The following is a 27,810-nucleotide window of genomic DNA, read 5'->3' as shown; positions in this document are numbered from 1 at the left end:
GGTACGACGTTATATAGTTCAGTCGGTATCACATTAATAAGAAAGGTCAAAAGGAATACGCTACCTTTTTATTGCTGTTGACCTTCTAATCGCTTTCGAAAGGCACACCCAAAATAAAGCACCGCTTTGTCTATCTGAAACTCATTAGCGTCGGTCAGGAAACAATGGGCCGGTGCCGCGGCGGTCTGATTAAATCACGCGACGCACTCGTAAACTAGGGAGTGACAGCGATGTCATTTTCCAACTAACCGCTAGGTTAACCATGCTTTAACGGGTATATCAAGGTTAAGGCAGGGGATACCGTAGCCCTATTTTGGTCCCAGAACTACAGGGACAAAGTTTACCAACTTAGGCTCCTCATCAGCATGTTATGTAATCTTTATACGTGGGTTTTTATTAAATTATTTAAAAAAGATCATACATTTAAACATAAAACATACTGTAAATTGTTTATACATACGGGTGCTTTAACTATTTGATTGTGTATAAATATTATAGTCATGGCATAAATTATTCTATTATTCAAACTTGTCGGCCTTCGATAAATGTTCATCTTGTTTGTTCGAAGAAGCGTCACGCATAATATAATTGCGGCTTCCGACGTTTGGTAGAGTCGGACCGCGGATTCATACAAAAACGGCGGAAGACCCTTTGGGCACTTTTCCCGACGCGCGTGATTAACTACTCCCGCACGCGCGTCCCACTGGTATACGTAGATATACTGGAACTAGTGCTTTATTAGTTATATTTAAAAAGTGATGGCATTTAAAAAAAGGAAAAAATATAATAATAATTATTAAAATAAAGACAAATCCACTGAGTTTTTTTGGATCTTCTCAGTTTATGTTGCGGTCCGATCCGGTAGAGTTTAAGAAAAAATATTGTAACTGACAATTTGTAAGTTGCGCCGTTGGCCTATACAAAATAAATATATTTCATTTCACTTCAAAGATACAGCACAATCTCTTCATGTATCGTGTACGTATGCATATAAAATCATAGAACGCACACGTGCGGGTATTATAACACGCGCGACAGGACAAACGCTCTTTGGCTCTATAAACGTGCGTCAGTTGTTCTAGATATTCAATAGTAATGCATACGCTAATGAATATTTAATATGAAACCAATCATTTGTAAATTATTAAAGTAATCAAATGTTAATATACTGGACAGTAAATTATAAATCTAATTAATATATGTGATAATAAATGTTATATATTTTGTGGTACAGTGAAATCAATGTAAGAGGAATGCAAAAGAAATCGCGCACTCTGAATTACTATTTACAGGGTGATTTTTTCAAATGGCCATCAGGGCCAAATCCAACACTATAAGAAATAGCGAAAAATGTTGAAAGGAGTTAATTTAAAATGAAATGAAACCCAGTCTCGCTGTCTCCTGCATGGTGGTCACGTGACATCAATTCCATATATGTGCGTGTGACGTCACGGCCCACCAGATTGCAGGACACACCTTCCCGCGCCTACACGTTAACGTTAGCGGTGCCCCGCTTTACCCCATTCCACTAATATTTACGACCATTACGGAAGATAAATTAGCCATTTGTATTACGTCTTAGTTGTACAATTAAATACTTGTTGTAACGTTTATGGATTTATTTCACTTTATATCTATGTTTTTGAAATGACTTATTCTCGTAGTGTTGCCTACGGATAGTATAATTCATTTTAGATTTATGCCAGGAATTTCCTTCTTTATCAAATAGATGTTATTAAAGTAATGTTCTTTTTAATTTTATTTTACGTGCCTAATATCATTTCTTTAATTATTCCTTAGTAGTTACAGAGAGAGATATAAATAAAAAGTAGCTATTTATATTCTCTTATTTTCATTGCTCATAACGAAATAAATAATCTTGTATTTCTTATTTTAAAAATAAAGTAAAACATGTTGAATAATGAAACGAACATCTGTGCTCAGAAGCATAGGATATACGAGTACCCTCTGAGAATTTGAGCTCGTTTCGTGTCAGCTTAACTTATAAGAAACTAAAGAATGGAGCGTGGAAAACTGCCTCTTAGGCGCTTAGATCGTCCGAGAAAGGGTGGCTGTGCAGCATAAAATGTTGTATTAAACTAGCGATTTTACATTGGTTGAAGACATATTTTTCTGAGGTATTCCAGCTTAGTCCTCAGGTGTAGCAGCGCATCTGTGGCGTCTGTGGCGTCAGGTAGGAGAGAATCTAATCTTCTCTGGGTTGATTACACATGTTCATGGGTGTCAACAGTTACTATCAGGTGTCCTGTAAGATGATAAGAATAAGATTTTATAATTCGAAAGCTTGATTCGCGGCAAATATGTCAAACGAACACTCAATAGTACCAGTGAAGAGTAAGAAATCAAATGTTGTGTGAGAGAAATTTGATATAACATAATTATAATAAATTAGTGCCCGTACGTAAATTTTCATTATTAAGAATCACGACTCACTGATCTTAACTTCAAATATTTTGGAGTAATCGAGATGTGATCTGTCGGGATTCGGATTAATTTGGTAATTTAAATAGGACTATTAGAATCGTAAATTATTCTTATGAGTTATCATTTAGTTTTTTCCTGTTCTAAAATACTTTTAACCCTATATAACATTTATCTCTTAAACTAAGTGCCTACTATATTAATATATTTAATTTAAATATTGTTTATTTTTTTCTTAGAAATTACCAACTAACAGCCCTCGGTGGTCTCGCACATGTGTGTGTTATTGTGCCCCTTATGTTTTGCGACTCTATCTAAGCCTTCAAAGAATTTTCGCTTCGAGTTCAGACGTATTTCAGGCGTAGGTCCGTAATCCACTAAGGCTATGTTCTAGGCATGAATAGGCTTGTGCTATAAATAATATTCCTGTCACATCACAGGCTGTCATATACAAGAGGTATGCTGAGTTATGAATTTAATTTGAGGTTGGATGTAGAAGTGTAATACACATTTAAAATCATCTGTAACCCATTTCCTCATCAACCTGTTATTGTCTGGCAGTTAGATCTAGAATTGCTCCCAGAATGAAAACACTAACACACATTTAGAATTTCCATATTTTCAGAATATTATGTTTTTTTTTATATATAATATACAAGTAGCAGACGAGCATGCTGTCCACCTGATGGTAAGTGTCTAGTGCCGCTATGGCCATCTGTAATAAGCCCCAGATAGGATTAGAATACCTGAGGTCGGCCACAGATGCGCCGCTACCCCTGAGGACTAAGCTGGAACGCCTCGGAAAAGTATGTCTCCCTTACCACATCCTTCAAAACAGAACACAACAGCGCCTAACACTACTGTTATTAGGCAGAAATAGGTGTGGCGGTGGTGCCACCGGAGTCGAACCACGAAGGATTCTACCACCTTCCAATTCTCAGATATTTAGAAATGTTTTCGCAACTCATTAAAAAAACAAGTAATTGCGAACATCCTTTAAGAAAGTCAGACAAAATTCCTTGACACGTAACCCTGGATTCGAACCTCTATCTCTACTCCGTTCGTTTGTTACTTCCGAAAGGCGCGGCCGTCCACTTAAAGAAACCTACAAGTATCTTATCAGTTGATGGTTTCTACTATCTGTATGGGAACTTCTTCAGTTGATATCCGTGGACCGTTCTGGTACGACGGCTTTGGCGCGACGCAGAACCGAAACCTGATCCGATATTAATGAGTAAAATAATTTAAAACCAGTGTGGCTAGAGGTCAAGAGTGGAATGTTGTGCTATGAGCTAATCGTGTTTAATTAACATGTGCGTTGCGTTATAACAATATTTATTAATTTACTTGGTTTTTCTGCGGACTGTTAAAATCTGAGGTCTGAGAATTTATTTAAATAAACAAAACTGCAGTGGAAGTACATCAAAAAAATTAAAGGACTTTGTATATTTTTTACATAATTACCTATTGACTACTACCCTAAGTAATAATATAATGTACCCTTATCAAAATAAAACATAATATGTTAAGAAACAGAACGCGGTCGGATATGGTAGGTAACCTCCAGTATATTCTAGTAACAATTTATCATGAGTCTCTGTGCATTAAGCAGGTGCTTCCAGTGTATACATTTAGGTAGAGCCATAAGACCTTGTTTTTCTTTTGACCTTCGGATTCATATCAAATAGTTGATAGTTGGACAGGTCACATATGTTTATAACTTACTCCTTATCCAAACACTTATCCAAACATATTTTACAATAGAAAATAATGACATTTTTAAAAACCTTAGGATGACCTCGACAGTCTGATATCGATGTAACTGCTTAGGAATGATTATAATTTTCTAAATATCATTTTATACTTCAATTCCCATAAAGCATTTTTTGTTCAATTTTATATGATGTGACATAAAATTTCTCGGCATAAGGTAATATCAAAGAGAGGCTTAGGCGCGGTGACATGGGTAACGGAATATGACATGGCCAGTGCAATGAATCATCAGTGGTACATGTTCCGGGAAACTGCTCACGCAGAAAGTTTCAATTTTCTTTCACCGACAAAGAATATTGTTGTTAGCTTCTCATTCTCGAAACATCAAAATATATAGTAATTTATTTGGAATACATTTAAGTTTATTAGAGTAAAATATTTTTTAATAAATAATTATATGATTAATAAAAGATTAGATACTGATAATAATAAAGGAAAAAAAGCCGTAAACAAGGATTATAATTAAAACAAAAAACTTACTGTTTTCGTCTGAATAGAAATAATTTTAACAAACACTTTTGGTAGCCGGCGCTTATCCGGTACTTACATTAAATTAATAATCCAAGTGGCCAATTCCCTCGGCGAAGCTCTTACGAAAGGTTTTCTGGATATTTAGTAGTAAATGTTAACTCTATTCCGAAGGGATCTGTGGTTTGAAGGTTATTCATTTGCTCTTTTAATGGCTCCTTCAAAGCTGTTTTCATTAGTTTAATTTCTTTATTTTAGTTAGCAGATATAGAAATTATTACAGAAATATTTGGTACGAATTTATGTACAACGTATTACTAATAATAATTCATTTTAATTATACTAAATATAGTCCAAACTGAAGTATTCGTGTGACTGTGTCGTAAAACTACGATAGGTACTGATTATAATAACGGACAACATAACTTATTCTGAGAAATAAGACAGATGAAGCGGACGTAACGTCGGAGTACTAGTACCGAAAAGTGCAAAATTGCAATCCGATGTTCAGTAGATCTTACAAACTGTTCAGAAATATAAAACTAAGCTTAGTTTATATGTCGCAGTGCGCTACCAATATAATAAAAACAGTTTAGTGTTACATGAGCATCTCTGACTGTTGGATATTGATACTTTTTGTAAACCAAAAATGGAATGCTGTAGAAAAACTCTGTTTTGAATTTAGAAAATATGTCATCGGTATTCTTGCTCTAGCTTTCACAAAGAACGGTCGCGAAGCACTAAATATACTGTTAAACTCTGCTATTTCCTAGTTTTCTTTCACTGACTACAATAGTTTTACGAATATTTCATAAATTCTACTAAATAAAATTCGTATTTGAAAAGTAAAAACTTGTGTTAAACCAACTTGAATACGTTACGTAAACGTGCATCGTTTTAATCGTTCAGGAAACCGCCCCATAACCCGCAGACGTGCGAATACATAATTTCATGGAATATTGATGGTTGAATTAATTGCCACGTTATCAGATACAAATAAGACAAGACACGTTTCGATATGGTGGCGTCCCTCTATGTCCCACTGCTGGACACGCATCTCTCCATAACTAAGAGAGACTTGAAGGACGCTTCAACGCTGCTCCAATGTAGATTGGTGGTAGTGATGAAGGTATGACTGAAGGTATGACGAAAGTATATCAGATGACTGTCTAATCTAAATAAGGCGGTAGAGCCTTTCGTAGTTCGACTTCGCGCCTCATAACAGCAGCGTTAAGCGCTGCTGTGTTTTTGTTTTTGGGGTGTGGTAAGCGGCGCATCTGGGGCCGACCTCAGGTAAAAATATCTAATCCTATCTGAGGTTGATTACAGATGTCCATGAGCAACATGGCACACCTGCTATCTGTTCTTGTAAGTTTTATCCATACCTAGACTTTTCCCTAATAGTAATCGTAATCCCCGAAATCACATTAGTCATTTCCAAGATTTCCGTACAAACTGTCGTTTGACATTCGGGCTAAATTCTTTAGGGATTTATGCTCTTGTATCAAGTATACATAATTCATAATTAACAACTTTAATTTTTATCCTGCTCCTTTAGTGTCAGATAAAATAATTTATTATTTTACCCGGAACAAACTATATGCTGTTATGCATGTAGAGTGCGTTGTAAACTGCGTGTTTGTGATAGATTATCTCGAATATTATGCAAACCGGGATTTTGATAGGATTAACATTGTTAAGCAGTTTAGCCGTTTGTTTAACAACTCACACACATAACAGAAACCTCACCCGCCTAGTCCTACAGAAACAACAGTGCTCACTGAACTCTACATTTCGTTTAAACATAAGAATCCATAAACGTATACAGTAACCATATAACATTAAACGAACTGAACCCTAACTAAAACCCAAACTTAAAACCACAAAGATATGCTTAAAACATATAAATAAAAAGACTAAAAGTGGTGCTAGAACTACAAGTGACCAAACGTGTTCAGGGTGACATATCGTAGTGTAAATTTTAAGTGTCGGTAATTCATTGCCGATTTGGTGAGGGAGTGGATTGTGATGCCGGTTGAAGAGCGGTGATGGTGTGATGGCGTGGCCGGGCGGGTCGCCGGACACGGTCGAGCTGCCGCTGCACGAGGTGTCCAGCGCAGACACCATCGATGGACTGAGCATACCTGCGACCACTGTACTTGATGGGCACAAGAGGCTACGTAAGTATTAACAATTCGCTTTTTATGTTACCGACAGTTCAATTAATATCTGCGCTCAAAAATGTCTAAACTAAAAGTGCTGCGAAAATGTGCTACAAATACGAACTAGACGTCATTTGACACACACAGATGACGATTGTAGCAAAGTTTGTCGTCGGCTATGTCCTAGCAACGAACCAAATATAAACAACGTTTTGTTTAGTAAAATAATACAAAAAACAGTGCAAAAGCGGGAAAAATAAACAAATACCATCTATTTATTGATATTGAGGTTTATGTAATAAAACTAAAATAAAAATATTTTAATGATTACGTCATATCCATCAAATCAAGAGTTCTTACCTCGTATTTGAAATACAGTTGTACATTGAATTTGTAATTTAGACCTAAAATTCATTACTAAGCCATTAGTTAATGTCATGCAGTATGATAAATTAAGCACGTATGAATAAGTAATGAAGTAATTGAAATTAAACTCATATTCAATTCTGTTTTACCTTTAAACCTTAAAACGTTTTTACGTTATCTTACTTAAATGATCGGAATTAATCGGGTTATCCTGAAAATACGATAAGCGGCTTAACCTGTAAGGAATTATGAAACCTTTCATAAAATATAGATCATAAGATAAAGTCATAAAGATCAATGAAGTATCTGGCATTTACTAATCACTGGATTATTTCTAAGGAGTCTACCACCTTCAAATTTGAATGTTTGAATTAGTTATTAGTACCTACACCCGACTGTGGAGCCAAATGTTTTTCGAGCGTATTTATGTGACATTCTTGGACAGGGAGCGTTCAAGTATTACGTAACGCAATTTGGGGGGGAGGGGGGGTCTTGTAAATCGTTACGATGCGTTACAGGGGCGGGAGGGGGTCTTTCTTAATACACGTTACGTAACATATTTTAATAAAAAATAGAGAATTAAAACTCCTAAATTGGCAACCCTTTTCATATACGTTTTACGGGGAATCCCTTGAATGAGTGGGTTCAGCCGAACTAAGTCCTGAGTATTCTGAGTTAGACTAAGTATAGTACAGTATAGTAGTATATATGCTTTGACTATACTTAAACTAACTTAGAATACTCAGGAGACCTAGTTGGGCTGAACACGCCCAAGGATAAAAACTATAACATAACTTTTTAGCGAGTTTATGGTAAAAATTGACACGTGAGAGTTACGTAACGCTTAGAGAGGGGGAGGGGGGGGGGATATAGAAAAACGTTACGGTGCGTTACAACGGGGGGAGGGGGGGGTCAAAAATCTTCAAAAATTGCGTTACGTAATACTTGAACGGCCCCACACGCAAATGACTGGCCGCCCAAACGATTTCACGGATGTTAACTTAACCCCGATTGCAAATTACTCAACTAGAATCTAGTTCAAAGGATGAGTAGATCGTCAATTGAGAACTGATCGATTGAGTTAAGCAACATCGGGCGCGGTCGGGAATTGGACGGGAGATTGCCTGTGACTGAACTTGACGCTTCCGCACTACGGAGAACACGTTAAGCCGTCAACTTCGGTTATTATCCTCATCGAAGATCTCTTTGGCAAATTGAAAATTATCAATCACATTTACAATCACAGCGATAACTTAATGCCACTAGGCTGTCTCCACCACTTCACCATTAGGTGAGTTGACTAGGTGGTTAAAACTCTCAAGCGCCGCTTTCTAGCACCGAAAATTAGCTATTGAGCATAAATTAAAGTGAAATGTGACGGAAATAACGTGCTATATCAGCTATACTTTATCAGGTTCTCAAAGATATCGTGACACCATTTCCCTATTACTCAAGAAAAATATAAATAAACACGATATCTGATACGTATTGATGTAAGATGATATCATATATTTAATATTATTATTATGTCTAACCCATAAATATTTATAATCTATCTACGTATACCTACGTGTTATTAAGTTATTATGCGGATCTTATCTGATTTGTTTTGATCTATGGGCATTCGTGTGTTATCTTATCAAAAAAGTATACAGTTTCATCACCCAATTGTCATTGTCAAAGTTTACATATTAATAAATACGAGTATCTATAAAGATAAAAATCTCATTTCTCACAACGTCAATCATTAGACACGTGCGTCATCTATATTTTATTATGTTTTACACACGGTTCCGCTCGCATTCACAGGTTTTATCTACCCCTCGGGAATGGTACGTTTTTTCGGTATATAAGATACCCTATATCCTTTTCTGAATCCCTGAGCCCACAGCCAGACCGTTCCACCGAAAAGCAAGAAGTACTTCATGCTAGAAATAGGTGTAAATCAACTTTTACGACTACAGCTAGCACCTGCCACGATAATCGATCGATAGATTTAATTATAAAAAATATAACTCCCCCGTGACGTTACGTCCGCAACGTGAACTTTACCGGCACGTTTATTGAGACAAGTGAAAATATGATACTGATTGAAATACGGAAATAGATACTAATGGAAAACTAAGCCAATGGGAAAATACAGCTCGTTTGATACAAAACAATCAATAATTTATTAAAAACTTTTCTTAGAATACTTATACAGTATACAATTACCTACTGTTCGGTTTGCGGCTGTCCAGAAACGGAGTAATTTATCTAGGTATAATCAATGGCTTTGATAACTTTTCTGTGTTGGACATACAAGTTAATGAGTCTATCCGTAACACGCTGCAAAGATATCTAAACGATAAGTGTGAACTCTTATTTATTACGAACAATTATTATAAACACAATTTATTATGACCAAATTCATTATTGAAAACATTTCCCAAAGTGCCACAAAGTATTGATGGTTCGCAATAACGATCTTTCTGTCACCAATTATGTATTTACGTAACCGCACAATAAGATCAGCGTGTGGACGACATTCACCTTGCATAGGGCTTCCTCATACGAGGTGACCTCAGTCTACCACGGGCAGCGGAGTGAACATCATGTTGGTCCAAATCCTGATAATGATGTACATCGCCACTTGCCTCGTCTTTTACGTAGCCCACATCATCGACTACTACTTAAGCGTTGAGTAGATGTCCTTCCCAAAGTGCCAGAATTTGGAATGATCCATCTCAGACATGCAATAGTGACGTGCAAATGTTTGCTCCCCAGCGTTCCAAGATTCTTTGTTAATTTGGGAGATTTCAAGCCGCTCGGTAAGTGTATTCTTTTTACCTTTTCCAACTGTCTTGTTAGTGTTGAAGACCAATTTAGCGTTCGTGTCTATTGCTTTTCCGTTGCGCGGCTTGAGAGGCGTCAAAATGTAGTTTGTGATGTCTACAATACGAATATAGGACTAAATACAAGTCTTCTTTTAAACAGTAATGCAAGTGCAGTTTGCTTTTGATTATAAACATTACTAATTTTTGCCCGCGGCTTCGCCCGCGTTTAAAAGAAAATAATATGACATACTAACATACATAAAACTCAAAATTCGTACCTACATTGGAATGGACAACAACTTTGCTAAACATCACTTGATCAAATGCATAGTTTACGATTCAATTCTTACTAATATCGATTAAAATAATCGATTTTTTGGTCCAAAAGATCGCTTCTCCGATTAATCGATCTTAGATCGCCATCCCTACTTCCCGTGGGATTTCCGGGATAAAAACTATCCTATGTCCTTTCTCGGGTCTCAGACTATCTTTGTACAAAATTTCATTAAAATCGGTTCAGTGGTTTAGGCGTGAAGAAGAGACAACCAGACAGACAGACAGACTGACATACTTCGGATTTATAGTATTAGTAAGGAAGTAAGGATTTATTTATATCTTGAGAGATTATTCATTTTGTTGCTTATCTTTTTGTTGATTTTTTAAACAGATATCATGAAGTACTACTTTACGAGTATTATAACAGATTACAAGGAAAAACGTCTGATTCTATAAAACATAAAAATTATCTGTCATATCTTTTGATCTATATTATATCGCACATATACTAAAAACATGATAACAAAGTAATATAAACTTCACCCTGAGGTTCAAATCACACTTAAGTTCTCAAAGTTATGTGTGTACCATATCTCCTGATACAGTGTCAATTAAAACATTTGTGGGAAGTCTGCATGATTTAATTCCATCATCTACCCATTACTGTCCCACTGCTGGGCACTGGCCACTGCTGGGCATACGCTGTCCCTCTCAGAATAAGAAGGATTAGGCCATACTCCACCGCGCTGGCCAAGTGTGTATTGGTAGACTTCACATACCTTTGATATATTTTTTTAATCTCTCAAGTATGCAGGTTTCCTCACCAGATTTTCCTTCACCGTTTTAAGCAAGTGTAATTAATTTCTAATACGCACGTACATTTGAAAATCAGAGGTGCGAGGAGCCTGGGATTTAAACCTCGGACCCCTCGATCGTGAGGCCGCGTTTCTTAACCACTAAGCTATCACTGATTTAATTTAATTTTTGTAAATATAAATGAAACTGTACTTATAGGTATATCTGTACTTGTACATATCAATCAGTATTTGGCGATTTTGGTGAACTATAACCAAAAATTTAACCTACTCATTAAATTGGTGATCCATGTACATTATTCAGCGGTGAGATAGTAGTGGAGTTATTTATGTTGATGATATGTGAGTTATTTATGTTGAGTATATGTATCCGCGTCAACTCTGAACAAACATTACCCATAACTTTAGTCTTCACAATGTTCAAAGGTTCTACTCACATTTTGGTAACAATCCATATTTGGAGTCTCGCTGGCTGAATTCCAACCTACTGATTGGGTGTGACGGTAAATAACTCTGTTGTACCACTACTGACGGCATAATGCAATTGTCCCAATAAATCATTATTTGCGTATCAAATTCGCAAGTAAAAGGATAACCTTTTACTTGCGAATTTGATAACATAAGTTGATCGATATATAAATGCCTTATATTTATATATCGATCAACATAACCTTTTACTATTTTATGCTTAACTATTATGTTCGAGATATTTTTTCTATCTTATAAAAAAAGATAGAAAAACATCTCGAACATAATAGTTAAGCATACCCAAATCCGCCGCCTTTCGTGAGCTACCTAAGTCATAACGATTGCGTCCAATATAAAACGTCTCTATGTTGTATACTGCAAATATCACTCAATATATTGATCTTAAGTATGAAACGTCATTGACTCAATATCACAAATTCGCAATATCACTCAATATTTACAATATTAATAACGCCTTTCATAACGCTTAAACTTTATTCCTCCTTTTCGATATGAAAATATGATATAGAAGACGAATATAATTTAACCAAACAGTATAGACATAATAGACATTATTTGTACTTAAGATAAAGATAAAGATGGAAAACTTCGTGCTGGAAATTTGTAGAAGCCATGTTTTTTACTAATTACTAATGGCTTTTGGTTTTAACGGATTAAATTTGACGACTAGTTACTATCCGCTCAATGCGCTGATCAGCTATTTATATTATATCGATCGCGTACGTCGGTCTTCGTAAGCCGATTATTATGGCTTATGGTTATGATTTAATCAAACGTTAGGTTTCCATTTACAGCTCAATTGTTTTCATAAAGTTGAAGTGGGAATTATACATGTAGTCTACTTTATAGTGTTCACTGCTGCTCATCAACATCTGTAATCAACCCCAGATAAGATTAGATTTCTGGCTGAGATTGACGACAGATGTGTTTCTATCCCTGAGGATTAAATTGAACCGCTTCTCATAACGATGCCTTCCGGTGAGGAAAGTTACATCCTGAAATAACATCCTCAACCCGTTTTGAGCGCTTCACACCAGCGCTTAGCATAGCCAAAATAGATGGCAGTTATGCTTCCGAAGTCGATGACAGGGGGCCTTTTTTTGCCGTCCGCGGCGTTAACACTGCGGTTTGTTTCCAGAAGTACACTACGAAGTTTTTTCCACTTGTATAGTATGTAGTTAGTTTTGAAAAATATGGCCTTAAGCAACAATGTCATGTATGTCACATAGGCATAAAGATTCAATTTGAAAATCAATTGATTTTTTTTGCCTCGTATCGTACGTATACGATACCAAACCGATATGTAACGAATAAAATACCTATGAAACCTTAAATCTCTCAATTATTGTCATAATCCCATCAGGCTGCAATAGAGCTGAGCCGAGGGAATCGATTTCAAAGCGAGTGCCCAGATATGAATTACAAATGCTTTAACGGTGAATGAAAACTGATATGAAATACTACGTATACCTATAAAGTATACCAATATTTTCAAACAGTTTTTTTACGTATCTATTCCGCCATGGAAGCTCGGAAAGTAGAACCAGTACAGTACTACCGGGAAGGTACCACCGCAACACCTATTTCAATCTTAAATCGTAAAAGTTCTTACATTGCAAAAAATGTTAATTAGTACAATTGAGATTGGCAAGGAAGGTACGATTAGTGTCCAACCCATGTCGAATGTTTTAAACCGACGGGTTATCGTAAACCTTTGAAATGCCCTTGAAGCTCGGAAGTGCGTATCACACTTACTCTCAGCCAGCCACCCTGCTCTTTACGGGGTCGGAAGTTGTATAATATTGTGAATATTTTGCGCGCTTTTACACTGTTTAATATGCAAATAGGTATATTACTATGAATTAACAAAGTTTACATATACCTACTACTATTTATTTATAGAGTATTTTTCACAGATTTATTTCACATAAAACACCTCAATGAACAAAACCACCAATCCAACCACACTTAGATCCGTTTTTATCTCGAATTTTAACCAACCGATTCACTTTAAATCTTTAGTGGTGTATTGTTAGCTTCGATTTATAAGCGTACACGAAAAATAAAACTCGTCGTTACAAATTGAAATAGCTCTATTTCGTAGAGAGCTAGCAGGCTAGCGCGCAGTGCTAAACTGCTACACTTTGCTACAATTTTCAGAATTTCCCTGCTACATATGAATTTCTCCCAACAATTTCAGAACATTTCCTCTCATTTGTTCTCCGGAGCGTAACACACGTTTGAGCTTGCTTAAATTAAAACTGAGGTATTTAATACACGAGCAGAATTAAAGTTAAAACCATAATTAGGTAAGTATCTACAATGAAAAATTATGATGAGGATTTTTTCATTTAAATTGTTATGTACAAATGTCTAATAGTAAATTCTATTTCCATTCTACCTCTACATATTTCTGTGTAGTATGGGTGTGCATTGTACCTACATATCAGCCAAATAGTCAAACGTATAGTGATTCGTTTGCGCAATTAAATAAAAAAATAACAGTAACGATAACACCATTTCATATTAAATTATTTCAGTTACACGCCGGTTATTGTTTAAATACTCTTAGTTAATTTAGGTACTAAAAATACCATGACACAGAAAAAACAAGCTTTTATGAAAAATACCTACTCTTAATTTATAACGCGGACTTAAAGCGCGCCATAAAAATATATTAGTCAAACAAATTCGTAACGTAAAGTATTATTTGAAAATGAGATGCTAGGACATTTCCTAGGAAAATGGCTTTCAATGTTTCTTTTCTTAAGAGTCGAGAAAGTCGTTATACCGCAGACAATAAAAAAGTAACGAGTTCAGTAATTCACTGACCCGGGAAACAAAGACTCGTCAACTGATTCACGTCGCCATTCATGCTGCACAAAGAACTTAACTACACAACAGGCTACCACCACTGTTTTATATAATAGAAGCAGCCAACAATTCAGCAGTGTAGCATAAGGCAGATTATAAAGATATATGAAAAGAAAAGCAGCAAAAAAATAGTAATGGTCCTCTGCAAAGTCTCCTATTAAAAAACGTGCCGCCCAGGGGTATAAATTGGATTTCCAAACTCTTTTTCACATCATAAAAAAGAAAAACTGATTTTCCCGCCCTCCAAACCGTGCCGCCCGTTGCGATCCGTCCAAACACATATTCTTGAAAATATTCATCTTAATTTGAATATCGGCAATACATGTATTCGAAAAGTTACAATGTTACATGTGTATTTACCAAACTTTTTGTGTTTTTACACAATGTTTTGAAATATTTCGCTTAAAAATTAATTAATAAAATAAGATCTCAAGGAATAAGTACCAATAGCTACCTACCTACCTACTTTTAGTAAGTTGAAGTACTATTGATCGGCTAAGTCGTAAGACATAAACTTCACATATCTAATATTCGTTTTACAATAAGTAAATGCCTCCATGAATTGTTTGGTTGCTTTGAAAGCTACAATCGTCGTACATAAATGAAATATTCTGCACAGGTAGGTAAGCAATGCATAAATCACACATGGTATACGTACTTGATCTGCATATGTTTCAGCCACCGGGGATTCCAATAAGCCATGTTATGAATTTAAAAAGAAGAAATCCATATTTTATTGGAAAGCATTGAATTATTTTATCATTACTTAAAGAAACTCAATGAGATTATGGTAGTCAAAAGTAGAACTAACTTTAGTCTAAACATATACTATACATACACACATCTCTATACATAGCGAAAAAACGGAATTACAGCACAAACGGACAAAATACCGTATTACGTAAGGTCAATCACAAATGATAAAGTACAAATAATAGCCTCGTGGTTTCTATAGATCGTAAATGATCTACAAAATGAAACGTTGGGCGCGGTCGGCAATTGGACGGATAATTAAATTTCATACATGCTACCGTACCTCCAAAATGCACTGCGTATTAAACCATTGTTCGTATTGTTACCATTGGACGGCATTCATTAAACCTTATCATAGGCTTGAAAACATCTGACACGGTTTTTCACTAACGCTCCAGGCGGCCTCCCGTTTTACAGAAAGCCCCAGCTGAGATCTAAAAAGGGTCATCACAAGTATCCTTTCACATTAGCCACGTTCATCAAACTAGAACGCAACAACGTATATTATACTTGGTTAGGCCTGCTGGTATCGTGCCCCCTGCTACACGATGCCTTCAGCTAATGCTCTAATCAAATTGCAGCAGTCTTGGCCTTGCGAATCTCCGCGATCGATGCTACGCACGTGGATCAGACGTGACGCCGAGCATCGTTGACCGCTACAAACTTATTGATTTATTGACCAACACTCATTAACATAATAAGCCGTTCGGATGCAAAACAACTGGATTGGATACTAAGCTATACGGTGGTAAAAGTCTGATAACAATGATACGAGTATTAGACTGTTTTGGACTGTAACCGTCATGAGTTGGTCAATCTTAGGTTATACCGGATTAAACTTAATCTAGTGTCGGTTTATCGTAGTTCGGACTTTTACTGTAACATTTATAAAAATATGCAAAAACTATAATAAAGGCATAATACTAATAAATATAACATTTTCCTGTCTAAATCTGTTCTAATAAGAAAACAAAGATTAATGAAAATGAAAAAATAAGCCGAGGCATAAATTTAATCGTGATCTCTAATTTCCAACGTTAGTAGTCCAATAGACATAAAATGCAAGCTCTGTGGAACATATCGCTATGTTATGTGTTTTGGCACCCAACGAGGGACCGCTTTGTTTGATTCTGATTTACATTTATTTCGTAAATAACGTCGTTAGTGCCATTAATAATACACCTGTTACAAAAGATTTCATAGATTTTTATCTTCCAAATCTTTTACCTTTTGTACATCGAATAAATCAAGGTTTTAGAAAATTTACTAGAACAATTACTTGAGTTAAGTATAACTAGTGTTGTTTATTTATAAATTACTAATTCAATAAAGAGTTATTTATTCATATGGTTTTCATTAAGTACTATTTTCTGATCAAAATAATAATTACTATGTGAGCTACTGCTTTTAAAAGACATTTAGTGTGTATGTTAAAATTTGCAAGGGTGCGTAGAGCGTCTTGTCCAGACGTCTGACCCACCAGAGAGTCCCACAACCCGCAGCGGACACCTTCCATGTGCGATACGAAACGGCGAGTTCAACTGGTTTGAAAAAACAATTCAACGATTAAAAGACAATGTTTTTATTTCTATTTACATTTATTTGACGCTTAAAAGTAATTAACTCATTTCCTTTACGTTTACATAATAAATAATAAAATAAACTATTTTCCAATTACAACTTTTATTATTCTCGCGTAAAATATAAATGAGCACTTATGCTTTATACTTTGAAGGTGGTAGAACCCTTTGAGGTTCAATTCCAGCGGCATCACCGCCACACCTATTTCTGCCTAATAACAGCAGCGTTAAGCGCTGCTGTGTTCTGGTTTGAAGGGTGTGGTAAGGGAGATATACTTTTCCGAGGCGTTCCAGCTTAGTCCTCAGGGGTAGCGGCGGAATATCTAATCCTATCTGAGGTTGATTACAGATGTCCATGGGCGGCAGTAGCCACTTACCATCAGGTGGACTGCATGCTCGTCTTCTACTCCTATATTATAAAAAAAAAAAGTAAAAAAAAGTAAGAAACAGATACTTTTTGAAACAGAAATACCTACATGATTCCAGCGCAAAACATTTAGGCTCCATAGTCGTGGTTTAATTACGCGTGAAGCTGTCACTCCGGGCAAACATTTCATACGAGTAGGTACATTTATGGTCATTAGACCAGATGATACCGATTCAAAGCGAAATTCCGACATTATAAATGTTAATAACATTGGCACGAAACTAGGAACTTGTTAATTGAATCTCATATAGCAACGCTACTGTGACCGACCATAACCAAAATTATCATTTGAGTTTATTCTCATTTAGGCAAAATGATTCCTACGAAAGTTATTAACTGTTTATATACCTATGTTTAGCATGAGTATAATTGAGCATATTTGAGCATAATTGAGCTGAAGCTACTGCTCCAATTAATCTGAATTATCAGACAACACATTTCTGTATGTGAGGTAATCATTGGGTTTTTAATAATCTCACACAGCTTTAATTTAATGATCTGTCTTTTTTTATTGTAACAAAACGGTATTTTATTGTTATAGTCATTATAGCAAATACAGTTCTGCATGAAAGATCTAGCCAGTCTAGCCACTTAATTTACAAATATATGAATATTTAGGTAAGCCAGTCACATTAATCAGAAGATGTTAAGACCTAAAATTGACTGTAATCTGCTTTATTTTACTAATCTAAGGTAATCTGTAATAATCTATAGGACCAAGGTGGGACCAAGTAACAAATATTCTAAATCGTTGGTTTTTACTGTTGCATTATCAATAATCTTCCTATCATCATTTTAATTTATTGCTAGTAGGGTGGTTTCTACTACGTAAAACCGAAATTAAATTAATAATTACTCTAAGTGAGATTAACAAGATATTTCTAATTTTCTACTATACCACCATAATAATACCTACTGGCAATACTCTCCGAGAGCTACAAATGTCAAGTTAGTTCCCGCATTATCCGCTTGGAGCACCATCAGAATTTTTATGGTTTTAGGGAGTTCCAATAAAAATATCGATGTCGATAGTTTAATGTTGTATCGCTTACAATATTATTCGGTTTCTCGATTATTATTGTTTTTGATCGTATTACCTCAAAGTTCTGTTTTTCAGAATCTAAGAAAATAGTAAAAATAGAAGAATAGTCAAAGTGACTATCGAGCCAGTTTAAATTATTTTCCAAAAAATTAAGACTACAGTATAGCATAACTGAGATCAATATTTAACTATCAGATATATATTCAAATATAATCCAATACAACTAAAAATCTAAAATGCTAAAAAAAATGCCTTATTTTTGGATTGTTTTAACTAAATAAATAATTTTAATAATTTGACTGACGTATAACAGAATTGTAAGCAAAAGTTAATAAAAATCAAGGCACGCAGATGTTGAACTCCGCTTTATTGTATTTTATTAAGAAGATATTCTTCATATTTTTTTTATATATCGTGTATATTATATTGCATAGGTTTAAATTTAAATAGTAGATATGAAAACATTTTTAGAAAATAGTATCGATACGTTTTTGATACCTAGACTAGGATGTCGATAACTTCTTGAGATGAAAACGAATATTCGGCTCGCTCGCGTTCTTGACACTTGCGTTGCACTAGTGGTTGCCCGGTTGTGCGGTTGCGCTGGGCGATGGAAGGAGATCGATAGCCTCGCGGAACGGCTGTTTGTGATGTCAACACGTAAATTGTCGCGTTCGAAAAAACATTTTTCGGTGTGAGGTTCATAATGCGCTGATATGGATGCAGCCACCGACTGAAAAATGGTTTCGACGACGAAAATGTAGTAGTTATGACTAAATGTGGTCGAGTTTTTTGCGCGTTCGCTAATATTCCGCGGTGATAATTTGTGTCAAATGTAGTGTTAAGGTGTATTATTGTAAGGAGTGTACTGCTAGTGTGTGCAATGGCTTTGAGGGAATATTTCTGGCGATTCTTCCACAACCATAACATAATGGCTCCCTTCTCGCGGTTCTACCGGGCCATGGTGCTCAAAATGAACCAACGTGAGTATGTTCTAATATAAGTCCTCTAAAATGCGTGTATTTTTCAGCGTTAGTCTCAGAGGCGTAAACAACCGTCAATTTCATTATCGTATTTATTTACATAAAACTATCTATTATAAAATGGAGACTGCAGTATGAAACTAATGAACTAAAATACCATCTTAAAATTAATAGTGATTAATTAATTACATTTACATGCTACAGGTATGAAAACATTTATCAGTTGTAAAATATTTTCGTCAATATTTTCTGCTGTATGTAAAGTGATTTTAAGACAATCAATGTTTGAGTGTACTGGTTAATAGGTGACCAAGTTACATGACTCAACATTATTATTGATGCGATCAGGAAATATCATCATCTAGTAGCCTGTAGTAATCTGATTCTGCAGAGGACATTTAAAACGGAGCAAATATGTTGATACCACTAAGGATTAACTAACAACCTAACATCAGTATCCTTATCGCATCATAATCATAATCTTTATTTGCTAAATGAGGTAGAAACGTGATCAGTAGGGTGGAGCGAAATTCCTTTTTTTTATTTTTGGAAATGTAATAGTGACGAAAAGACGTCTTGAGGGTTAAAACTAAAGTGTGTAAAATATTATTCCGTTCAGATAAGGGTAAGTGCCTCCGCCAGGTCAATGAACTTTTAAAAATATACATTTTTGGTGTATACTTTGCAGATTACAGCTGAAGGTGTCTATAACTTTTTTAAACATTTATTATATTTTGTTCACTTTATTTTATAGAGCATTAACAAATAAAACAATAATAATTTTGAATAGTGTCATTATAAAAATGCAGAGGGAGAGCATTTGTTGAGCAAAACTTGCAAAGTAAGTCAATTTAATTGTTTACTTACGCCGGTGACTCATGTTTTCATGTCTCCTTTTTTCATTAAAATATGTTTACATTATTACTATAATATCTTCTTCTCTTATTATAAATACGTAACTGATGTATTTATATATTATTTTTGTGTTGAAATAGTTAAAATAAAGAAGGAATATTAAGCCTGTGTATAAAGATGTTATGAAATTTTATCAATGGAAGAGACGCCGATTAAATTCGCGACAAGAAATTCTTGCGAATCATCATTTATGGATATTGGAGGCGTAGTTGTTTCCAGCATATAATAAAGCTGACACGTAGACTCAATTTCTACTGAAAGTCGAACAAAAGTGAAGCAAAAGTTAAAAGCTTGCATGCAAAATACCTTAAACGAAATATCTTGTTAAAATATATTACAATACTTTCCAAAGAACTATTATAGAATTTTCGGACTGCAAGAGAAGTTCCCTTTAATATACCTCCTTACAAATGCTAATATTTCGATCCATTTGGTTGTCCAAAAGAGAGAGAGATACCCGGAAAGGAATAAAAGCTTTTTGTTGGATCAAAGAACGTCGCTGCCAATGATCATTGGAAAAGTAGATATCTCTACAACAAAAGTTTACAAAACACCTTAGAAACTTGCCAACTTGGTACAGATATACTGTGTTCTTTAAAACATTGTTTTGTATAATATAATAGCAGATATTTCTGTTATAGACCGTCATATGTTGCGTGGTGACAGGATAAATACACGAAATAGTATTGAGAAGAAAGCTTTTGCTTCAGATATCGGCATAGCATTTTGACAGAAGGAAATATTACTTTTTAAAATATTGGATAAAATATGGAAAAAATATAGGCAAACAGTCCTTAAAGAACGTATCTTGCTAGTAAGAGAACCCAGATCTGTTTACACCACTTACGCAGCTCTGATTCTGGTTTAACCAAAGGAATAGAGTGTGCCATCGTCGGCTATTTTGCCCATGCAATAATTCCTCAAGAGAATATTGTAATTATTGACTTTGGGGTAACTATCTATAATACCGATAAATATGGTGGGAGTTACCCAACTATTACAAGAGCGTCTATACATCATTTGCTTTTCCACCATAACGGTTGCACTTCTGGACCGGGGTCCTACGCTGCCATATCACATCCAAACAACATGTGAAGTTGTCGAGAGAGCTGTAAATGATTACAACAGATTCATCTACATTATTGTCCCTGAAATTAATCCATTAACTTAATAAAAAGAAAACTAGAGTCTCGATCAAAAATGACCAAATTTGAGGCAAAAACAGATTTTAGGGTATAATTATCAATTTTTTTGTACCTACTTCAAAGCTCTTTGTTTATATGTTAATGGTCAATAAAGTTGAATCATATTCTCTTACTTTTGCACCTTTTTTGGAATTATTAAAAAAATATTTCCAATATTTTTGCAGCCTTTGTAAGTAAATAGCATTTTTTTACTTTTTATCAATTATTGACAGCGAAGCGAAGGCATAAGATGACATCCAAAAAATTAAAAAAAAATCACAGTTTAATCTCTTAGTATGATACATATTTCCCGCACTATTAGAACTCCAATGTAAGAAGAAAAAAAAATCCCATACAACGTCCACCCTAATGATCAGTCTTTGACATATTTTACAACACATCAAAACGATCATCTACCCCGCCTGAACCTTCAATAATTTTGTTAGCATGAATTAAATATAATATGTTTTTTTTTTTGCTATCCAAATTTTTTTTTTTGGAAACATTGCATTACAAAAATCAAATATGCTAGATACAACATTCACCATTGTCATTGCAATCATACACTAACACTGATAGCTTTTAGATGGGTAAATAGAAAACATTCATTACAAATTCTGATTAATTTAATTGCTATAAATGAAAACTAGCAGTACCTGCGGCTCCGTCCGCTTTTTGTTCAATAATAATAAAATATAGCTTATAGCACACTTGAATAGTGTATCTGAATGTGAAACAATTTTCATGATCGGTTCAGTATTTCTGAAGATTAGCCCTTACAAACAAACAAAGTTACAAACTTGACCTCTTTATAATCTTATATATAAAATTCTTGTGTCACAAATTTAGTTACCATTCTCCTCCAAAATGGCTTTACCGATTTTCACCAAATTATATATGCATATTCAGTAGGTCTGAGAATCGGCTTCTATCTATTTTTCACACCCCTAAGTGATAAGGGCTGTTCACCCTTAACATTTTTTTTATTTATATGGTAACACAACATTTGCCGGGTCAGCTAGTATTAGTATAGATAACACAAGTCTTATAGCATGTATACTTAGGCAAGGTGTGTATATTTTTTCTTATTAACAAATTTTTCAGTTTAAAAAGATATATCATCTAAGTAATTATAGACTAATGAGTATGATTAACATAAATACATAGTCTTATTATCATTAAATCTTCATTCATCAACTGTAATCAGTTGTACTTGTTTTATTATCTGTAATCACTTAGACATTACATAAATGCTATCAAGGAGGGCACATTTAACTCCAGTAGTTGTTAACCTTGAGGCCGTTTGCCCTCGGCCCTGACATGAGGTAAAATACGGATAACAATCAGACTACTTTGGTCATAGTATGAAGTAACCTACTTTCTTAATTGGAAGTAAAAGGAAAGGTTGGAAATTAATTGAAAATGGTAATCATTTTATTGATAAAAATAGTTAATTCATGTTTTCTGAGCTGACCTTTATATTTGTCTAAAAATAAAGTTCTTAGTATGTAATGAAAATAATTGTAATGAGATATTTTAAATGTGATAGAATTAATTGTTGTTTGATTATGCTAGCATCTTAGCCTTGTAGTACTAAAATTCAGATATTATTTTAGTTGGGTTACCTTTTGTGCATATATTTTTTATTTATATAAGATTGAATCTGGTGGGGCTGCTGCCGATGGATTCTGTAACCAACAAGTTTACTTAGCCGATCACACAAAGGCCAGATAGTTGCTTCATATTTAAATTGGCCAAAATCCACATCTATTGTAGCCTATAACTACTTGTAGTAAACTTTAAAAAAAAATTAGATTCTATTGCACCATAGTTCAAAAGACCGATGTATTAACATCACTAGTCAAATCCAAATCTAGAATTCCTTATTTTCCTCAACACCATAAAGATCATATTTTATGAGTCGAGCAATGCATTGTATTTGTATGGTATTCATTATTCAGCACATGTATGTATTATTTCAAGACATAACTCATTGTTACACAGTTTTCCTTTTATTGATAACTAGATTTGCCTGTAACTTTGCAAGCCTACACTAATATAATACACTCATTCCATCCCTATTAACCTTATTAGCCCTAATAATTAAGTTATCAAAATGTTTGTTACGTCACTGAATGCATCAGATGGCATTTTACCACGCTTTTATTAGCTTTGTATGGTCTGATTTATTTAAAATTTTGGTCAATTGTCAAGATCCGATGAAAACACGTGATCATTGTGATCGTCAGGAATCAGGATTAACGGGTTTCCTTGTGCGATTTTAGCGTGGTTTTTAGTTTTACAGTAAATTGTTTATATCAGATTGACAATAGATATGATGCTGAGTTAATTCATATGTAGGTACATACACTACTAAAAAAATTAAAAGTCCCACTATTTTTAACCCTATTAAGTTAAATATAAAACCATGTAAATATTTTTGTACTGTTCTGGGAATATCTCAATAAGGAAAAATATAATATATTAAAAGTAATGTTATGTAGTTCCCCAGATGCATGAATCGGGATAGATTTCGTTTTATGGTGAAACATCGAAATGAGAAACCTATTTCCTTGTCCTGATGTCAACTTTTGAATTTATATTTATTTCATATTACAATTATAAGCTTATGATATTTTGCAATCACTAGTAGAAATAGAAATATCAGTGATGGGTTAAAATTCGTTCCTTTATATTAAAAAATAATTCGCCAAGTACTCGCAACATTGAGGCTTCCGTCCACCAAATGTTTATTATATTTTATTTATTTTATATAAAAGCAGTTGTAGTAGTAAACGCATTGTAAAAAATTCAACTGTCTTCCTAATACGGTTTAACAGTTAAATCGTAAATGCCGAAAAATATCGGGTTGTTGTATGGAGACCCCCTTTAATATCCAAGTTTTGTTTTATTTTTAGTATATTTTTTTAAATGACCACCTTTATGCATCCTCTGTAAAAAAATCAAGTGTCTACCTTTTACGGATCCAGAGATAGAGCCCTGTGACAGACAGACAGACTGCGAAGTCTTAGTAATAGGGTTCCGTTTTTACCCTTCGGGTACGGAACCCTACATAAAATAATATAGTGTGATGCTAATTTGACAAATACTTATTCCTTGCTGCATCGGCGAAAGTACATTTCATGATATAAAGTGCCGCAGTGTATTTAAGCCCCTCTCATTAATTCTGATAGGAAGCCTGCAACCAGAAGTGGCTGATGGCGATGATAAATAATAACTGAACATATCTGACTGTTATTGAACGTTATAACGAGAAGCAGTTATCTCACGCCGTGTTGGAACAGTTCTGTTTACTAACCATGATGTTGTGTATAAACCGTAACTTTTATTATTTCAATCGCTGTAAGTTCTCATGCATGCCGCCATTGGAGTATCGGTTACAACTTCAATATGGCTTTCGATAAAAAGTCTGTATTTTTATTTAAAAGCTATATGCGTAGCGTATATTTATAAGTACTTTGGGAGTTGATACGAACACGAAATAATATTGAAAGTTACGCAATGAATGTAGTTCCCCATTTCGTAGTATCGTTCATCTCTCATTTCGTAGTATTTTTCTTTCCTTAAGGTTTACTTCGTAAAGACAGTAAAGAAGAAACGGATATAACGGAACGGCCGGTTTGAGATATTTAGAGGGAATATAGAACCGATGAATCGTAACAGATCGGAACCGACATGATTGCAAAGTTTTAATTAAAACTCTTTTGCATGATGCCGACTTAGTATAGATACGTATATATATGGGCTATATGATTGTACTTAAACGGATAACCAAACCTGTCAACCTTTACTTGACGACACGACTCATAAATGCTAAAGTATGATGTGGACAATTCTGGGAACAGGTATTTTTGGAATATTCATTCATAAAGGGTTTTATTCAACTATAGCTATGAAGTTGGTTTCAGGCGAAGTGACCTTTAAAGGCAAGGTCCATCGGACTCTTTTAATTGGAATTGCTTGCATCAATGCTGTAACAAAAAACATTGAATACTGTGGATAGTATTTAGGTACCATTCGACTGGTTTTAGTTTTAGAATGGCATGCGAAGCTTTTAACTAGGTATAAGATTTGTAGTATAGATAGGTTGTAGGATTCTTGTGCAAAGCTATCAGCGTTGTTATGTGCTCTTCTCGTCTCTGCAACGATCTTGAATATGCATTTTTCGCGCATCGTATCGGGCTAATGTACGGAACAATGCCTGAAGGTTGGCTACTTAGGCACGTCGTCACATTTGGAGATTTTTAGTTCATAAACCGCTGACTGCTCCAGCTTTAAACAGTTCCGATTTAGTGCTGGAGCACTCAGTATAAATAATCATAAATAACCCTTCATAAGGGACGTCTTATGTGATTTATATTATGACGGAGTTGAGAAATTTTAATATGTAACGAGAACTTACGATACGCGATTTTATTTTCTAGAAAAATAAGGGTCGAGGGTCAAAAGTCAATAAGAAATTAAAACCGCTTATCGCGAGTATCCTTTACATATTAAAATAAATCTTAGATAAAAGTTTATCAAATATGTTATGTACTTGTCTAAATAACTAATTATGACTTAGGCACGGTCATGTGTCGATTTCTTTGCTAACAAAAATGTGTGGGTGCATTTCTAACAATGAGCGCTTATTTCGACATTCATCTTCAGTTCATATAATCGAACATGTGAGAAAGGTGTAATACTTGAGCACGTAGCATCGCCGATTCTCAGATTCAAATAGAAGAGATAGCTGCTTATCGATTCTACAATAATAGCGCCTTTTTATTGTGTGCTCTCTTTTGTGTCTGCGCCTTTTGAAACTACTTTTTCCGTAGTTTTATAAAAGTAATAAATTATTTGCTTTACAACAGCTATGTTCTGCGGCTCCAACTGTCCATGGGCAGGAGTTGCAACATACCATCAGTTGAACTGCATGCTTATTCATTACTTTTATAAAATATAAACATCAAGTTGAACAATTCAAATAAGGCGTAGTGTATACGTTACATACCCGAGACCCCAACGCCTCTTGGCAACAGTTGCCTGCTCTAATCGGCGCCAACATCACAAAAGTATGTGAAAAGCACACGTACGTATCTTCTTCTGGAACAGTATGGAAGCCCGGGGTAATGCACCCGAATATCGTAGGAGTAATTGCTTGTACAATTTCAAGCTTATTTCCTCCAACCAACTGTGAATTGCTTGAGTGTGACTGACTTTATTAGATTAGGTGATATAATCTGTGTCGTAGGCGCCGCGATCATTGTCCCTGTAGTTTCAGGACTAGAATAGGGCTACGGTATCCCCTGCCTGTCGTAAGAGGCGACTAAAAGGGGGCTTCCGGGGTTGCGGGCGGCAAGAGTGGGAGCTCGAACCGCCCGGCCAGCGGCCCCGGGAAGGACGACGGTATGTGTGGTCGCATACCGTCGTATACACCAGATGGTGTGGCGAGCGTCAAGCTCACCTGGGCGGAGCCCGACGGGGCAACGCGCTAAGAGGACTCCGGTTGCGTTCCTTTGGAGATTCCGGAGCCCTCAACGCAGCGCAGAGGACGGCCACCGGGGGGGTTTTAGTGCGGTAAAAATCCCACATAACTCGGCGTCGCTCCCACGTTGTCGGGTACCTTTTGAAGGTTTCCCCCTCGAAAGGCGGCGCGATCATGCCCTTATGAGATAGCTTGCATAAATTGTGTAAATTATGATATAAACAAGAGCTATGAAACCTCAAGGACTAACATATTACAAGCTACATATTTATGATTACAAGAAAGGAGAGGTTACGTCACTGAAGCGTTTATAATGAAGTAATACAAATTATAAACGTAGCTGGTACAATATTTCAATATTTTGACTTAGACGCAAAATGTATGTTTGACTTTAAAAGGGAATAATTGGCTCCAAACCTAGTTTACCAATAATATGTTGAAATAATTATAATTACCACAGAACTTGCGTTAATTTTGTTAATAATAATGTGTGCGTTAATAAAGCATCAGTTAATTCCACTTAGTTTTGTGATTCATCCGTATACGATATTTTAAAATGCATTTAGTCTGCAATTCATGTCATCACACCTTACAATATTATTTCACGTGGAATGAAGACAATAAGTAACAAAGATATACATAAATCAAAACATCCAAATAAATACATTTACGTAAGGTAGAACCAGTACCATTATACATTCATTTCTACCGTAAAACAGTACTGTTTCCGTGGAAGGGTGTGGATGCCGGCTGACATATACGGCGAGAAGCCCATCTCTGATCAGCTTCAGGTAGAACCACTGGTCTTACCGAACACTGGTCTCTATATGGAGCTGAGTACAGATGTCCATTGATGGCAGTGACCACATTCCATCAGATGAATGCATGCTCTTCTGCAGCTTCAGTCTTACAAAAATACCATCTGTGCTTACGTCACTCATCTTGTTGGAATCATAA

The 27,810-nt window shown here is 35.2% G+C and overlaps 1 protein-coding gene across 9 annotated transcripts in view; it reads left to right on the top strand.

The window, feature by feature from the left end:
• ATP8A (ATPase phospholipid transporting 8A1) overlaps window positions 1–27,810 on the top strand; it is a 103,058-nt gene that overhangs the window by 29,715 nt on the left and 45,533 nt on the right. The window contains exon 2 of one of the 9 annotated variants that reach the window (XM_073085951.1): window positions 6,449–6,863. The exons of 6 other annotated variants lie outside the window; for them this stretch is intronic. In XM_073085951.1, coding sequence (XP_072942052.1) covers window positions 6,740–6,863 — 124 coding nt within the window. In that variant the 5' untranslated portion in view covers window positions 6,449–6,739. Of the gene's footprint in view, window positions 1–6,448; window positions 6,864–9,778; window positions 10,022–18,841; window positions 19,267–27,810 lie in introns of those variants that run through there. 2 more of the 9 variants (XM_073085954.1, XM_073085953.1) reach the window with 2 other exon arrangements.

This window comes from Epargyreus clarus, unplaced genomic scaffold, assembly GCF_041222505.1.
Source record: "Epargyreus clarus isolate Ecla_fem2 unplaced genomic scaffold, WU_Ecla_fem_2.2 ptg000023l, whole genome shotgun sequence".
Classification (NCBI taxonomy): Eukaryota; Metazoa; Arthropoda; class Insecta; order Lepidoptera; family Hesperiidae; genus Epargyreus; species Epargyreus clarus.
Note: the sequence above shows the minus strand (reverse complement) of the source record. Positions and strands in the feature narration are given on the sequence as shown.